At 36.9% G+C, this 18,446-nt stretch overlaps 1 protein-coding gene across 1 annotated transcript; it reads left to right on the top strand.

Annotated features, from left to right (window-relative positions):
- Positions 1-8,143: 8,143 nt before the first annotated feature.
- Positions 8,144-9,022, top strand: LOC150078412 (SCAN domain-containing protein 3-like). The gene has a single exon (XM_090384557.1). The coding sequence runs from the start codon at positions 8,144-8,146 to the stop codon at positions 9,020-9,022; it is 879 nt and encodes a 292-aa protein (XP_090240683.1).
- Positions 9,023-18,446: the final 9,424 nt, after the last annotated feature.

The raw sequence follows: 18,446 nt of genomic DNA, 5'->3' as shown, positions 1-18,446 counted from the left end.
AATGAAATTATGAGTCTCTGAAAAAGCGAGGGTGCTTGCCCTGGAGAGTGACAAATCTCAGGGGCTGGGCAATTACTTTAATATCCACACTACTAAGCCAAGGGATAGTCTCCTAAAGTATTGGGAATGGATCATTAGATGGTAATTTGGTTCCAAGTGAAGTAATTTTAGTAGTCAATTCAATCACTGCCTGAGAATGGGAACCTGAGGACATATTCTAACCAAGATATATCTACCAGACACTAAAACTGATTATATTATGAATCAGTTGTCAGTTCTTAAGGGAGCTAAAGAGCATATGGTTACACATGTGGGAACTAAAACAAAGCTTAAGACTTAATAAATCAATTGGCAATTTGGTCAAGAAATATAAAGCCATACTGCAAAAATTCTGTGAAACAGATAAAAATATTATTGTTCCATAATTCCTCCCAGATGAACTCCCAGCAGAATTCCTCCCAAATCTCATCATGATTCCTTCCACGTGTGGAAGGAATTATGATGAGATTTGAGGGATTCTGCAAGGGTTATGGATGGGGGGGAGGGCATTTCCTCAGCCTGGCCCACCCTATTTAACACATTTGCTTCCACCTAAATGTGAGAGAACCCATTCAATGTGCCATAATTTTTGGAATATTGAAAAAAATCAGCATTCCTATATCCACAGCATTCCAAAAATTTGTAAATAATGATTGAAAATGAAGTTTGGAATTCACTGCTAAAAGCAAACTCTTATGTTTGTGCTGAGCTGTAAATCAGAACAAATTTAAAATTTTATAAAAAGTTTATATCATGTGCATAAACTAACATCAACACAAGCAAAGAAAAAATAAAACTGTATGCCAAATCAATAAACAAAAGCTAAGCATTGCAAAACATTCAATCAGTGTGCCAGTACTGAGTAGCTTTTAATTTCATGTGCATTGTGGCACATCACTCTTAGTGCTGTAAAGGCAGTGAACATGTTAATAGAGGGAATTTATTTTGTAAGGATGGAATTCACATTTAGAGGAGAAGCGTATGGGTCTTAACAGCTACAGGAAACTGATAACTGGGGGAAAATAAAGAAGTCTCCGGTATAACTGATTCTGTATCAACCAAAGTTACACTTGCATCTACTTGAGAGTACTATTAGTATCAGCAAATGTTGCAAGGAAACAAACATATAAAGCATCAGGCTTAAAAAAAAAACTTTCCAACTCCTCAATCAGATCAACTTTGTGTCCAGATGCTGCAATTTGTAGAACTGAAGCCTTTCTTGGAGAGACACCTTTTATTTCCTTCACCAAACTCACTGCCCTTCTCTGTACCTGTTCCAGCAGATCTACATCCTTCTTAACTAAAATGAGGCATCCAGACCAGGTACAGTATTCAAGGTGTGGCCTAAGCATTGCCTTGTACAAGGGATAATCACCTCCTTATCCCTGCTAGCAAACTTCCTGTATACCACTGACAAAACCCCATGAGCTGTCCTGGCAACCTGTTTGTGCTTCTCAGAGCACTTCAGATCTGAATGGACAGTTACCTCCAGATCTTTTTGATTTTCCCTTACCTTGATTGCAGTATCTATCACACAGTTTATATGTTCATCTGGGATTACTGTTACCCAATATGCAGTAGCTTGCATTTGTCAATGTTAAACTTCAACTGCCATTTCTCAGCCCATCTGCCTAATTTTTCTTGATCTTGTTGCAGTGGTATGGGTATACCTTGTTTAATGTCATTAACTACCCTGCCAACCTTTGTATCATCTGCAGACTTAGACATTAAACCAGCCTGATATAGCTTCATCATTATCATTAATACTTGTGGGATACATTGTAATTTTATAGGGAAAGATCCAATTAGACAACAATGTCCAGTAGCTACATACGACAGAGAAAGGCTTTGGTATATAACTGTACCTGATGAATACATCAGGGTAGTTAAAAAAAAAAAAAAAAACTTAACCTGTCTGTATAGTAAATGAGTGAGAATGAACTTCTGACCATATCAACTAACACTAATATTTTAGGAAAACCATGGTACCATCTGGAAATGGAGATGATGAATTTCATTTTGGTGAGTGCAGCGTGTTCAAGAAAAATAGGTCAGAGTGAATAGGTGGGGGAAGCTGGTAGGCTGCTTGAAAGTAACGGAGGAAGTTGCCAGAATCTGATAAAGTCCAGGCAGATACTGAAATGAAAGGAAGATAATAGTGAATGTGTTACAAACCAAACAACTGTGAACAGTACAATAAAAATCTCTTTAGGCAACTGAATTCCATCTTATAAACTGGAAAGCATGAACATGCAGCACACATAGCAGGAGTAGTTTCTTGAATCAACTAGGTGACTACAATTTATTTCAATCCATTAGAGAATCAAATATCCTTGACAACTGTATGACATTTCAGGAACTGAAAGCAGTGAGTGATCATAATGTCATAAAATGGATTGCACCTAAAGAAATTTCAGTGCTTTAAAATTATAGAAGGGGAAGTGGAAATAACTATGTGCACTAGTATTTCTTGAGCTCTATTAACTATAATTATTACTATATTGCTAAAGATGTAATTATTAATGCAATTATGGGAATTGGTGATTGAGGGATTTATCCAGGAGGTCACAAAACTGACCTCCAGGATAAATTTCTCACACACCAATTTTTCAAACAAGGTGCCTTGTCTGTTTTTAACTGGTACAAATGTACCAGTTAAAACGTACTGCAAAAAAGATGCCAAAATGGATGGATGACAAGACAGTTAAAAAATGTAACTTGACAAAAGAAAAAACATGGGGGCACTTATGAGCTACCACTTAATGCTGTTTACATATGATAATTACAAGCAGATATCTACAAATAAATAAATAAAGCCACTGGCAGGTAAGACTTGCAAAAGTTGAGAATAACTATATGAATACAAAAGCTTTTTTTTTTGCATCCATATATGAATTACAAAAAGAGAGAGCAAATTCAGGAGGAACCTTGTAGGATCAAAGTGGTAGCATAATTGACTATCCGACCATAAATGGTAGCCCCATTGAACAGATATTTCATAATTACATTGACTGTTGAAACCACGAGCGCCAAGGGAGAATAATGATGCTGAATTGAACGACTGTAAAATAAGCGATGCAACAATAATAAAAAAGCACCTATTTGATAAGTTACTAAAGCTGAGAGAGTGTATACCCATGGTTGGATGGTATTTATCATCCTGGGGCTTTACACTTGCTGCCTTACTGAAAAAGGCAACAAATGAGTGTGTCCACGATTAGTAATGTTAATGAGGTAATCATTTAATTTAGGAATTATTCCCTTGGACAGGAGAAGTGCCACTGTCTTCCCATTCCATAAGAGAGGGGCAAAAGAAGTGATGGATAGCTAGAGATCAATGAGTTTGACTTTTGTGGTTGGTAAGATTAAGGAAAATGTAGTTAGAGACACAATACAAGGCTATCTTGACACCAATAGTATTCTAAATATGTCTCTCAACAGGATCTGTGAAAGGGCAATCTTGCTGATTCAAATTTATGATGATGTTATAAAGTAGTTGGATACAAAAAACAACACCAATGTTATACACCTGGATTTTAGTAAGGCTTCGACATAATTCCTAGAGAGGTTATTGTATAAATTAGAGCAGGTCAGATAACAGGAAGATCCATCAATGGATTAGATGTTGGCTGAAGGAGAAGTGCCAGATGATATTCTTCAAAGTAAACTGGAGTAGTAAGTGGAGTCCTTCAGAGATAGACTGATTACCTCCTGTTTACCTTCCTAAATGATACTGATGAGGGAACACAAGGGAAGCATTCAAAGATCATTAATAACTTAAATGTTGGGAAGGTTGTTAATGATCAAAAATGGGCTTTGTTGCTTAAAAAGGATTTCGACTAACTGCAGATATGGGCCAAAATACTGGTAGTTAAAGTTTAATGCTGCCAAATGCAAAGTATTACACTCAAGGAATAGAAACCAAGAAAAGTTTACAAAAAAAAGTTTACTGGAGTAAGAGTAACTAAACAACGTTCAGGATGAGAAAGATACAAAGTTCAACATGCAGCGGAAGCACATTGCAAGAAGAGCACATTAGTGTTCTATGATTTATTGGCACCCAGGTCTGGAGTCCAGATCTAAAGAAAGATACAGAACTTCTAGAGAAGGTGCAAAGAAGGGTGACCATATTGGTGAAGAGTACTAAGCATAATCCCTACAAGGAATGACTTAGAAGATGTGGTCTAAGAGCTAGGCAACTAGACACCTTGGGAAGGGATGGGGAATTTAAATGAAGTGTATAAAGCCCTGAGGGATTAATTAAATGAATAAGGAGGAAGAAGAATCAGAGGGCACAACTATAAAAATTTAGAGAAGAACCATGGACTAGATCTTAGGAATTTCAGCATGTTGTAGAATCAGTATGCAAAGTGGTGAACATGTGCTTGTATTATGCTCCTCAGTTCTCCAGTTTTCAGGTTATCTAGACAATCTGTTACAGAGTGATATTGTCACAACCAATTCCTCATCGCACAGTGCACTAGCTAGTCAAGTAATCAAAGTAGCTCTTAATTCGATTCAGGTAAATTTTAGAATTTTCAGTATTACTTGGCAATTTGTCCTTTTGTTTTCTCCTAGAATGAGAGCACCAGACTCCCCTGCCCACATGAGCTGACATTAAGTCTATCTGAACAGTTGCTGTAATTTGCACCTCAGCTCATTTACCCACTCCTCACTCACTCACTGTGCCTTCAGCGACTTTCTGCATTCAGTGTTTTCAAGGACACTGATAATCCTTGATGGCAAATTTCTATGGTTTCCTGCAGGCATGAGCGAAGCTACATCTTGTACAGGGTATTGTCATCAAGTTGACTGTCCTCATGTGTACTTCTTGCAAAGACGTTTGTCTTTGTGAGCCATGTAGTCCATACACTGATTGAAAAAACTTGCGAAAAAAATTAAAAATTCTTGGAAATGTGAGCTTTACAAACGAGTAGGAAACAACTCGAGGAATATCAATGGCACTTCACCTAATTCACAAATTGACTCTGAGTGCACATCTTGCCATGATTTTCATCAGCTAAGTGATTCTTTTAACCAAATTCAAATCGCAATCTTGCAACTTCCTGCTGAGTTTACATGGTTAAAGGACTCACAGCCACACAGAAAGGACAACATAGGTGCGAAACCTGATGAACTCCTAGAACAGAGGATATCTGAACCCAGTTTGATAATTTCAGGGACCACAAATGCAGCTGTTGAGAGCACTGAACTGTTGATGACTACAATTAATCAGCTTGAAAATGAATTATTAAACTTCAGGAAACCCTCATCAAAAGCTATAGTGAAAATAGATTATGGACACAAAAGCACAACTGGCAGAGTTACAAGACAGTATCATAACACTACACAAAGGAAACAAGGAGATGAAATTTATACTCCTTGACACCTACAATAAGACTGAACTGAGTAAGCTAGCAGATTCGAGTGAGCTCACCAACCTAAATTCAGACAATCTTAAATTATATAAAAATTACCCAACGGCCATTACAGTCTGTCTGCCCTGAATGTACCAAAAAATCAAGTTCCAGCCCTCTGTCAATAGATCCAGGTAGGAACGAACCTGAAGAATAGCCAAACACTGAACAGTAGGTGTTATATCCTTGTTCTAATTGGTTTCCAAAAACAGTCAGGAAAGGGGCAAAAACTTCCCACAAAAACTCATCATTCACATAAACTCAAGAACCCAAAGAAAGCAACTGATGTCAATTACCAACCAACGAAAGAGAGATTCCACACTTACAGAAACAAACTTCACTGACAGTCAGTGGCAGCTCACATCTGGTGAGTATGGGCTTGGCACACCAGGGCCCTTAGCTGAATATCATCATTCTTCTCTTTCTTGGTGATTTCCTTCTACTTCTCTCTCTCAGGGCAATTCAGAATTTTTTTTTTTTGGTGGTTCAGGCTTCCTTGCACCATATGACCAATAATAATAATATCAGACAGGGGTGTATTCGAGTGGGGGGCAATGTCCCCTTAACCATGCATATAAGGGCAGAAACACACTGTTATCACTTCATATATGTGTTGTTCTCTTTGAGGAAAGAGAACAACATGAAGTGAAATGAACTGCAACAGTTCATCCACTTCTTCAAAATTTGAAGATTTAGAAAATGCATGTGCTTTTTCTTATAGCCGAGAAAACAAAAGAGAGTATGCAATGAATACATGACGTAAACTGGAAGAGAACAGAAAAAAGCAAATTCCATCATTTACTGCAGGACTTAGAAGAAGAAAATTGTTTTAAGATGAATAAAGAAGAATTTAATTTCCTATACAATCTAGTTAAGGATGACATACATGGGCAAAATACGCAATTTCAAAATTCAATCAGCGCTAACGAAAAATTAATTGTATGTTTAAGGAAAGTTGAAATAGTGTAGGTTTAATTTTGAATAAGGATTTATTCTGTCAAAATACAAAACATTTTTTAATTAAATTTAATAACAAAAAACTACTTCTCAACCCTAAAAATTGAACTTGTAAGAAATTATTATGTACAAATTGAAATGATAGACTTCTTCATCCTCTAAATTTGTTAATTGTAATACTTTTGGTCTATTTTCCTCCTTTGTCATTTTTGAACATCTGTGTGACTGGACATTTCCAGTTTTTTTTTTTTTTTTTGTTAGTTATTGACGCATCGGCTTCTGTGGCCATAATGCACCACCCAAAGTTTTTTGCATTTACTCTGATCCAAACCTAGAGTAGCTGGTTGAAGTGGAGGGTGCTTCACAATAGGCACAGGAGCAACATCCTTGATGTTGTTAATTGTTTTCGGATATTCTTACTTGTGCACTCAAAACAGCATTATTTACTTGTAATTTAATTTTCTATTACCATTTCTTCCATTTTCCTCTTGTCACGCTATCATCCCTTACGAAATTTCTGTTCAAACAGAAAAATGTGAACTCTTGAAAACATGATTTGGTCTTGTAGACCGACATGTTATCTTGTGAATACAGCCAATGACAACAGTGCATCTCTGAGCAATACACTAAATGAGATATATTGCTCCTGTGAGGTGATAATAGTGTGTTTCCGCCTTAAGTGTTCCTATGTCTATCTAAATAAAAACATTCAAAAACCTGGTCGTTATGCTGCCTATGATTGATACCTGGATACAATACTGACAACAGATTCTATACTGCTGAGAATGCTTCCTCTGTGCCAAGAATTCAAAAGGAATCTTTATTTCCACCCTCACATGCAACTTCTCGCATTATCATGCAATGCCAGTTGCTCATCCTGTCATACCTCTCTCACACTTCTCATTTTCACAAGGCCTGGGATTCATGTCAGTGTGAATTCGATATTTGAACCAGTTGATTCTTCCACACTGCAATTTCCACTACCAGACCACAAGAAACACCTTCTACAAACTAAATGTTGCAGTGTCCCCCCCATCAATGCCCTTTTCTTGGTCTGTCCAACCTGAACTACAAGCCCAGGCAGATTTGCAAGTTTCTCTGATAGATGCAACCTATTCCCGCCTCTGCAAGTCCATCCCATTGCACACAACCAGATGAAAGTACACTTACGACCTTCAACGCGAGCCATCAAGTCAGGCCCCCTAGTGGGATTTTCATATCTCGTCTACATCATAAACTAAACTTCAGACTAACGTCGGCAACCTATGACCCACGGGTCACCAAGTGACCCACTTGAGTTCCGCAAATAAAGTATAATATATAAAAATAAATTATAAAACATAAACATGAAACAAACACTTTGAGAAAATATAAATAATAAGATTAACATTTTGGTTTGATTACAAAGTTGCAGAAATGAACATAGGCAGAATACAGCGACATTGTCCAAACGAATCTCATTACTTGACAAACGTTTATTCACTCCTATTGGTCGTCTGGGCGCTCTGACTGCGTGCCACCTGCAGCTGACCAATAGGAGTCCTGCCCACCTGCTGATCACGCATCTACTCTTGTTTACGTTTACTTCGTCTTTAACGTGAATAAACAGTAGTTCAGTTCAGAAGCGCGAGAACAGTTACCTAAGCGAAATAATTATTTTTATTACCAAGGACAAACAAACAGCAAAAAAGAGATTATTTCAAGATGTGTGGACTGAAAGGTATGGATGTATGGAAAATGGGGATAAATTGATACGTACTTTATGTACAGATATAATTACCGTCAGGACTTACAATATTGAGCGACACTTTTCTTCAAAACATAAAGATATGAGTGAAATGCCAAATGATGAAAAATATGAATACATTGCTAAATGTGTATTAAATTATGGAAAACAAAATAAATTTTTGAAGAGATTTGTTACCAGCCACAATTACGCTACATCTGCCAGCTTTGTTGCAGCTCCTAGTATTGGTACCAACGGAAAACCGTTTACAGATGGCGAATTTTTGAAAAACGCATTCATAAATTGTTCCGAACACTTATTCAATGACTTGGCAAATAAAAAACAAATAATTGAGAGAATTAAAGAAATGCCATTGTCGGCCAGAATAGTTCAGCGTCACATTAAAGATATGGCAAAAAATATTGATGCACAGGTCAAAAATGATTTGTTATCTAGTGATGTAATTAGCATTGCACTCGATGAAAGTACCGATGTAAATAGTATGGCTAGGCTGGCAATTATTATTAGATTTGCATCAATAAATAGTTTGAACGTCAATGAAGAACTATGCGTTCTTGCTTCAATGAATGACACGACCAAAGGCATTGATATTTTGCGTCAAGTACAAGAGTTTACAAATTTCAAAAATGGGAAAATATTGGATTTAAAAAGTAAATTGTTTTCCATAACAACTGATGGTGCTCCAGCTATGAGAGGAAAAAATGTTGGATTTGTGAAACTAATGGAAAATGAACTTGGCCGCCCACTTTTATCGTTCCATTGTATCATACATGAAGAAAATTTATTTGCAAATGCATCTACGCAACAACTTAAGGATGTAATGGAAAAGGTTGTTAAGATCGTAAACATAATAGTAGCATGATCTGCATTAACACAGAGGCGCTTCAAAGCTTTTTTGGAGGAAACTGAATCGAAATATGGAGATTTGCTGTTATATGCTGAAATACGATGGTTAAGTCGAGGCAAAGTTCTTAATAGATTTGTAGAGTGCTTTGATAATATACAAATATTTCTTTATGAAATCGGTGAAAATGATCTCGAACTCAATGATAAACAATGGTTTTTAAGACTTTTGTTCTTAACAGACATAATGAACCATTATGATTTCAATGTACGACTCCAAGGAAATAACCACACGATTTTGAAAATGTATGAGGAAAGGAAGAGTTTTTGTTTGAAATTAATATTATTTGAAACTGACATAAAAACTAAAATATTTCTTTTCTTTCCCTTACTAAAAAGCCAATATGAGAAAGAAAATATCGATGAAAGCAATCTAAATATGTTCAAAACTTGTATTTTGAACATTAAAAGTGAATGTGAAAGTAGATTTCAAAGTTTTTGTCCGCGTTCGGTTCTACTTATAAATGTGAGCAAATATTTTCACACATGAAATTTATTTTAAGTAAGAATAGGAGCAGATTAACTACCGAAGATTCAGATGCTTGTATTCGTCTTAAGGTGACTAAGTATGAATCAGACTTGACTAAATTGATGTCACAAATTCAGCATCAGGGGAGCCATTGATAACGAAGAGAACGCTTATAAATAAAGTTCATAAATTATTAATGAACTAAAACTTGACAATTATATTTGTTTTTATAATAATTAGAATTAGAATTTTGTTTTTTTTTATGTTTAGTTTAAAAAGAGTTTAAAAGCATATTGTAATAGTTTTCTCAATAAAATTTATCTTATTATTCACTAATGGACTGTTTTAAAATGAAAATACCCATTGACCCGAACCGTCTTCTTAATAGTCACATTTTGGTTGATTTTTAACCGCAGCCAAAAAAGGTTGCCGACGTCTGCTTTAGATCTAAAGTCTAAAGACCTCAGACTAAAGGTGGGTTGAATGGACATGCGACCTGCTTGATCTAATTAGAATTGAATTGATCTGGGCTATAGGCGCTATGATTAGATCCTTCTATGATATGAGAACCACTCACCTCCCTCCCTCCCCACCAAAACCACATCTGCAACATCACCTCTCACAGCTGAGTCGTCTCTTTCCTGGACAATTTTCAATGATCTCAGCACTTCCTTTGACCATACCACTTCTCTGCTAAGACCCACAGTTAAAGCTCCACCCCTCCATGATAAGATTATTCTAAGTCCCCCATGCAATGGTCCCTGTCAAATTCCAGTCCACCTTACATTGGGAAGTCGTGCCATTCACTCTCCAACATTCCAACTAACGACACCTCTAGTCTGAACAGAAGTTCAATGAATACTTGTTATTAGGGTGTACTTCCAAAATATCAAGTCCATTAGGAACAAACTAGATGCAGCAGAACAGATCTTTCTCTCTCAGGCTGCTGACGCAGTCTGCCTTGCAGAAACATACTTCAAACCTAATCAAGACACTTTTCTGCTCTGCTATTGCTGGTTACCACATGCTGTCTGCCTCCAGGGAGCATTTAGGGGTTATGGAGCAGTCATACTGTATAACACCTCCCTATAACTCACTACTATACAGTCATACTGTACAATAGTGTGCTAATTTTTTTTAGCACTCCCACTACTTTGGTCATGTAAGTTGTTCAGATGATATACTGGTTTATGATGTGTTACCTCTATATCAGTGTATGTCTTTAGCATAATTTCTGTAACTCTTCTTATTCTACACTTGACTATTATCAATGACCACATTATAAGGAGACTGAATACAGGCGTCCCGCACCTAACATAGGTGGGATATGTTCCTCTACAGTAACGTGTTTGGCAACACTGCATTTGCAAGACTTAAGTTCCAAAGAAAAGAGAGGGTAAGAGGGAAAAACCATAAATATACTAATAACAAATAAATAAATAAAAAAACAGTAAAATTCATTTTTGATTTATACGAGGTGTGGTAATAAAATTCAAGGACTGGTGCATTAAAAAGAACACAAAATGAAGAGGAGCTCAAAAATGGTTTTATTTTTATTCAAAGTAATCACTACCTGACTGAATTTTTCTTTATATCCTCAAACATACTGAAATCTCTTTCCCATGAGGCAGTTTTCGCCTTGAGCAACAGGAAGAATCCACTGGTGCCAAATTAGGAAAGTAGGATAGTTGGTTGATCTGCACAATGCCATGTTTCTCAGAAATGTCTTAAGAACAAGTGTGGAATAGGCACGGGCATTGTTATGCAACAAGAAGCAGCTGCTTTTCTCTCAAAATTGCAGCCTCACCTAGGAATGCACTTCAACAGTCTTTTGAAGCACCTGTACGTAGAACACAGCATTGACACACTCCCCTTCAGGTACAAATCCCTTGCAAATGGATTTGTCGAAAAACATGACCAGCTTCATCTTGATCCTGGACTTCAGTAAATGAAACTTTCTGGGCCTTGGTGATGTGTTTAAAATCCACTGAATGCTCTGATGCTTCTTCTTTGGGCAGAAAGAAACACCCACACTCATCTCCAGTGACAATACAGTTAATGAAATGAGGATGGATTGTCTTGACAAGTCATGATGAAGTCTTCACATGATGATGCTTTTTGTTGCTTCTGCCCATCCGTGAGGCTGCATGGCATTAGTTTTGCATGGACATTTCTTTTCCCTATATTTTCAAGCAGAATTTGATGAATTGTCTCCTTCTTCATGTCCAACTCATCAACTTTCATTCTGAGGGTCAAATGACACTCTCTTGCCACAATTTCTCAAACTTTTGCAACTCTGTCCTCATTTCAAGAGGTTGATGGGCACCCACTTCTTGGGCCATCTAAGTTAACATACCAAGAAAATGATCTGGACAGCTGGATTTCCGTGCAATAAGATTTTTCTAATTTGGCTAAATGAGCTCTGTTGGTTTTGTTGCAGTTTTCAACCACCTATTCTTGTGATGACCAATATAAAAACAGTGAAATACGGAAGTTTAGAAATGTTAAATCAGAAAATGTGAGTGAATTTGACCCACATTCATCCTAACATAAAAGAAATTTGTAACTCACCAAGCATGTGAGCCACTAAACTTGAAAAATCTTTTTATTAAATGTTTTTGTTTATAAATGTAAATATGTTGTTTTTTCCATTCCCCTTCTAAAAGATATGTAAATACCATCAAACATTTTTTTTGTGGTGGTGTGTCACAGAATTTTGAATGTCTTTGGGGTGTCACCATGGAAAATCTTTGGAAATTTGTGACAATGTCACATCATCATAAAGTTTTTAAAATTTCATATATTACTGTTGCATGTTTTCCTAGTTAAAACAAAATTTGATATTCGTTCCTTGCTCCATTGCAAAATAGTGACAGGGAACATTAACATTACTAATGAAACTGGTTGTTAATTGCAACTTGTCAGTCTACTGGAAAATCTCTGAACCTGGAGGAACTTTGAACTACATAACACTTCCACTTATTTGGAAATTAGGCATCAACTCAGTGTTCTACTGGGCATCTATGAGAGCTTGAGGTGTAGGGTAGATGCCCTCGAAGTAATTAATATGAAGGGTTCGTCAAGCTCTCAGCTGCCCAACTCAACACCAGAGCTCACTCCTGGGCATCAGGCAACACAGCGGCAACCTCCAAGGCAGAATGCACTGGTCACAAAGGAACTAGTTATTGTTGGTGACTCTACTGTCAGGGAGACAGGGAATATATTGTGTAAAAAGGATAGATGGAACAGGACCAGGGTATGTCTGCAAGAGTCAAAAGTTGATGACGTTGTAAAGCATATATCATCTTTTAAGGGCAAAAAAGGTGATACTGTTGTACATGTTGGCACCAATGACATTAAGAGTAGGAGATCTGCAGATTTACTTAACAAGTACAGGTCAAGGTTGCAAAAAAGTTGTGAATTAGGGTTAAATTTGAAAGTGTCTCCAATTCTGCCCAGAGACGATAGGAAGGAGTACATCACGAGAGCCTTGTCAATCAATTCGGCACTGGAGGAAATGTGCAAGGCTCAAGGGGTAGAATTTTTTTCAGCATGGTCTATGCTTGTTAATAGAAGAGACTGCTTCTACAGGGATGGGGTACACTTAAATAGAAAGGGTGCAAGAATATTTGCTGATGCTATCGAGGCAGTGCTAGGTGTGTTGGAAAACTGCTAGCTTGGGGGGGGGGGGGGGATTCACAGACTAAAAGGTTAAAAGTATCCGCCGGCAGAGGTGAAGGTGATTCTTGCACAACTTCTATTAGAATAAGTAGCGACCTGGAACAAAGGGTGCTGGGGTTATCAGGGACTGATGGCAGTCATCGTGAAACAGGTGGGTATATGGGATGTGTCAGGGTGAATAGGAATAGGTGGTATAGTAAATAAATTTGATGTGTTGGTCAAGACATCAAAGGCAGATATTGTTGGGATATCAGAGACATCGTGTCACACTGATATTTGAATGCAGAATTGGAATTTGGGAGTACAATGTGTACAGAAAGGATACACAGGATAGGAAGGGAGGAGATGTCATGCTGTTAATTAAGAAAAAAAAAAATCAAAAGAAGTACATCCAGTTGATATAGATGAACAGTGCACTGTTGAGTCAGTTTGGTGTGAAATAAGCACCGCGAAAGCAAAAATAAGAGTAGAAGTGTGTTATAGGCCTAATGACTCGAATGAGTACAATGAACAATTATACAGAGAAATAGTGGGCTAGTAAATCAGAATGTCTTATAATGGGGGATTTTAACTTCCCAGATATTGACTGGAACTTGTGGGTTGGTCACTCACCCACTAGTAAGACTTTTGTGGATTTATTGGATGATTGTTTTCTGCAGCAGCATGTTCGAGAGGAAACCAGAGAGGGTAATACTCTTGATCTGGTTATCAGCAGTGATCATTCGTGTATTAAGAATTTGCAGATAAAGGAACCAGTAGGTGGCAGTGATCACAGTGTACTGATGTGGGATTTACTTAAAGATATAATTACCATCAGGGTAGAGGAAAGGGTTTTTGCTTCCGTAAAGGTGAGTACAGTGGTCTCAGACAGTTTTTAAATTCTGTACAGTGGGATCAACTGACGATCTTACCAACAGTAAATTCTAAGTGGGAAGCATTCAAGGAATTAATCGTGGAAGTTACTAAAAGTTTCATACCTATTAAGAAATATTGTTCAAGATTTAGGCCTAAATGGTTATCAAATGAACTAATGAGACTCGTGACAGAGAAGAAAAATGCATGGGATGCATATAAATTATCAAGCAACTCGGAAGCCTATGGCAAATGTAAGCTAGTCTGTAATCAGGTCACAAAGGAGGTTAGGCAGGCAAAGGCAGATTACGAGAAATCTTTGGCAAAGGATGCTAAGAAAAACAGCAAGGATTTCTTTACTTATATAAACTCTAAAAGGAAGGGGATGAATCTGATTGGTCCACTTGATATCGATGGTTCGACTGTTGATGATCCTCTCAGATAACAAACAAACTGAATGAGTATTTTGCATCTACATTCACACATGAGGAGTTATTAAGGTTTGAAAATGGCAGAAGGTTATTAAATTGTAGCAGAGTGCTTAAATGATTTTGTAATAACTGAGAGCAAAGTGGAGGAGAAATTGTTGAAGTTAAACATAAGAAAGGCTCCTGGGGTGGATGGGATCTATCCAGTTATATTAAAGGAGGCGGCAAAGCAACTAAGCAAACCCTTAGACATAATTATGAGAGCATCCTTGGACTCGGGGGAGGTCCCCACCGACTGAAGATATGCAGTTGTATCCCCAATTCACAAAGGGGGATTGAAGGGTGACACGAGTAATTACAGACCAGTTAGTTTAACTTCTGTTCCGGGTAAAATAATGGAGTCACTGGTTAAAGATGCATTGCAGGATCATCTAGACAAGACTGCAGAAATAATTCAGACACAGCATGGGTTTGTTAAGGGAAAGTCTTGTCTGACAAATTTGATTGAATATTATGATGTTGGTAACAAAGGAACTGGATGCAAAAAATAATTTTGATATCATATATTTGGATTTCAGGAAAGCTTTTGACATTGTTACACGTGGAAGACTATTGTACAAATTGGAGCAGAATGGTATTAAGGGTAAGTTGCTACAATGGATAAAAGGATGGTTAAGTGGGAGAAGACAGAGGGTGGTAATCAATGGGTGCTGCTCTTCGTGGACTAATGTTATTAGTGGAGTCCCACAGGGTTCGGTGTTGGGTCCACTGTTGTTTTGTATATTTATCAATGATATTGATGAAGGTATATCAGGCTTAGTGTCGATGGCTTAGGACTAAGGTCATTGGGTTTTGTCAATGATATATAGGAATTTTGCTAGCAGGGAAAAGGAGGTGATTGTCCCTCTGTATAAGGCAATGGTCAGGCAACGCCTTGAGTACAGGTCTAGAGGCCTAATTTTAGGAAGGACGTAGATTTGCTTGAGCATGTACAGAGAAGGGCAACAAGATTGGTGAGTGGAATGAAGGGATCCTCTTACCAAGAGAGGCTTAAGTTCTGCAAATTGCAGTGGCTGGAGACTAGGCACCTGCACGGTGATCTGATTGAGGTGTATAAGGCCATGAATGGGTTGAACACGCTGAATTCTGATGGGATCCTTCCACTTGTTGAGATTACGAACCTAAGGGGGCATAAATTAAAATTAAGAAAAGACAGATGTAGAATAGATGTGCGGAAATTTGCCTTTAGCCAGCGGATGGTTAATTGCTGGAACAAACTTCCATCTGTCATTGTGGAAGTTGATAGGTTGAATAAATTTAAGGAGGAACTTGACAGGCATTTGGAAGGAATGGTGTGATTTTTTTTTTTTTTTTTTTGGCTGATGCTGCATAAGCTAATACACTTGCTTTCTTGCATCACATGCCACTATTACTACTATTTTCACACTCATTGAACATGACTGCAACAGCACCAACCTTTTTTGCCACACCCCCCGTATAGCATAACAACAAAGTTTTCTAAGTACTTTTCTTTTTTTCCAATGTCATTGACTTTCCTCACTCCAAGTACTTGAAATGAAAGCACTTCACGTCCATCAAGTTTAGAATCTATTACTAATAGAGTAACAATCTCACATTTTGCAGATTTTTCTCCTCCACTTCTTCAGTGATTGTGATCTTGCTGTTCACCATCACAAAAAGACCAAACTGACAATCTTGTCAGTTTTTTTTTTTTTTTTGTAACAGTGGGATATTATGATCTTACTGTTACAGTCACCAAAAGTTTGTCAGTTTGGTCTTTTTGTGTTTTTGTAATGGCATAACAGCAAGATCACACTTGCCACCACAGAAAATCATAATCACTATGACACACCAAACGGATGAGGATGTTTTTCCTCTACTTCTTCATAATCACTAGACTTTGGGTTATAAGCAATTGCATATCGTAGTCATTACTGCATATTTAACTTTATCTCAGAACTACGTAACAAGTCATTACACTGCAATTAAAGTGTGTGGGATATTTCACTGGGCATGGGAAAATTTCTTAAATCAGTGTGGGAAACATTTTGTAAGATCCAAATGTTATATAAAGTTGATGTTATGTTTGTATATGTATATATATTTTTTTATTTTGTTGTTGTTTTAGAAAGGAAGAATACGTAGAAGAAAGAGTAGGTGTATGTTGAGGGGAGGCAATCAGCAGAGACCTTGTAATTTCAGAAAACTGAAGAAAATACGTTTATTTTTGGTTGTTGAGTGTAAGCACTTTCACTGTAAACCATGCCATATGTAGTAAAACATAAGAATCATACCATTGTGCCAAATGGTACCATCTGGACCTTCAAGCAAGCAAAGTCGGAGGCAGTATGTAAAATTAGTGAAAGAGACTAAGCAATTTCAGATTTTTTTTTGAAATCCCCAAACAAGAAAGGTATCAAAACCTATAGTACTTAGTACCGTGCATGGGTTGAAGGAGAAATATGGGGAAGGGGAGATGCCGGAAACTCTGCTCTAGAGACTAAAAGTCCTATTACACCTATCAGAGAGTGGAAATCAGGTAGATGGAGATGTTCCAGTGGAGAACCTTTGTTCTGGAGTTGCGGGAGGACAGTAGTGATGCACCAAAAATGACAGATAGAAGGGCCACTGAAGAGTGTTGCCCAACAGGTGGCAAAGTTACAAAATAACCGGTAGTTCTGTGAGAAAACGGTCTTGGAAAGAGAGAGTAATGTGTGAATCGAGAAAATAGTGCTAGCAAATGAAAGGAAAGAAAAAATAAATTAAAATAAACATGTAAATATCCCACAGTTGTAATGGTACTTTGCTATTCATTCTCACACTATTGACTACATCACATTAAATGTTTTTGTTACACATGCCAAAAATTAAATCTGTTACAAAACATCATATGGAATTGTGGATTGCCAATCACAGAAAAATTTTTACTATGGATGGCATTATTATGTTCTCTGTTTGCAAAAAGAACATTCCATGCAAGAAAAAATTTCAGATCGACCAACATGTGAAAACAGCATCGCACATTATGGCCAAGCAAAGGAAAAGTAAGGAAAAATTTCCGGGGCAGCCACTTTTAACCAAGCCATTACTTCAAAAGAAGAGAAAAGTGATTTTAAAAGGATTTGTGTCTCACCCCAGTAAGCAGCAACATCCCTTCCAAATAAGTTAAACAACAGAGTATTCAGTTAAATTTTGAAAAAATATTGTATAAATCAAAATATTTCAGACAAATCTACCTCGAGAAGGAATTACCTTAACACTATTTATGATGACATTATTTAATATCTTGACTAAATTTGTCAAGATATTAGAGAAAACTATATTTGGATGTCCGTTGACAAAACAATAGATGTTTGCAGCTGCTATATTGCACATTTTATATGAGGAAAATTAGATGCAGAACCACCGCATCGCATTTACTTACTTGTAAGGCCACAAATTTACAATGGATCACTTTGAGAAATATGTTATCAAGTATTGTATCAAAAATTATTCCAGGTGTGTGTTTGAAAGGGAAAACTTAAAAAAAGATGTTAAAAATTTTCACAAATGGTTTTATTATGTTAACATGTTGAATACAAAGAAACTGTAGTTCAATTAATTGTAATAGTTTTTTTAGTGCATATAATCCAATGTCTAATAATCACTGAAGAAGTACAGGCGGAAACATCCATGAAATGTATAACTGTTAGATTCTATTAGTAATAAACAGATTAACTATACACAGTTGAAATGCTTTCATTTCATGTATTTTGATCAAGATAACCTGTGCAATGTGCTGTTCAAGCATGATATTAGTTTTCATTGATATTAGTTCACTCTTTTCACACATTTACTTTCAAGCACTTATTGAATGTTCAGAGGACAAAATAAACAGTAAAATAAATGTAAATAAACAACGTGTAAAATAATCTTCAAAGCTTTACAAAAAT

The sequence above is a fragment of the Mastigoproctus giganteus genome, chromosome 11 (genome assembly GCF_048544385.1).
Source record: "Mastigoproctus giganteus isolate SK-2022 chromosome 11, ASM4854438v1, whole genome shotgun sequence".
NCBI lineage: Eukaryota > Metazoa > Arthropoda > Arachnida > Uropygi > Thelyphonidae > Mastigoproctus > Mastigoproctus giganteus.
The sequence above is the reverse complement of the archived record's forward strand: the minus strand, read 5'-3'. Positions and strand labels throughout refer to the sequence as shown.

What these genes read in the sequence shown, in the direction of transcription:
- LOC150078412 (XM_090384557.1), top strand. Translation starts at nt 8,144, where the DNA reads ATGGAAAATGGGGATAAATTGATACGTACTTTATGTACAGATATAATT.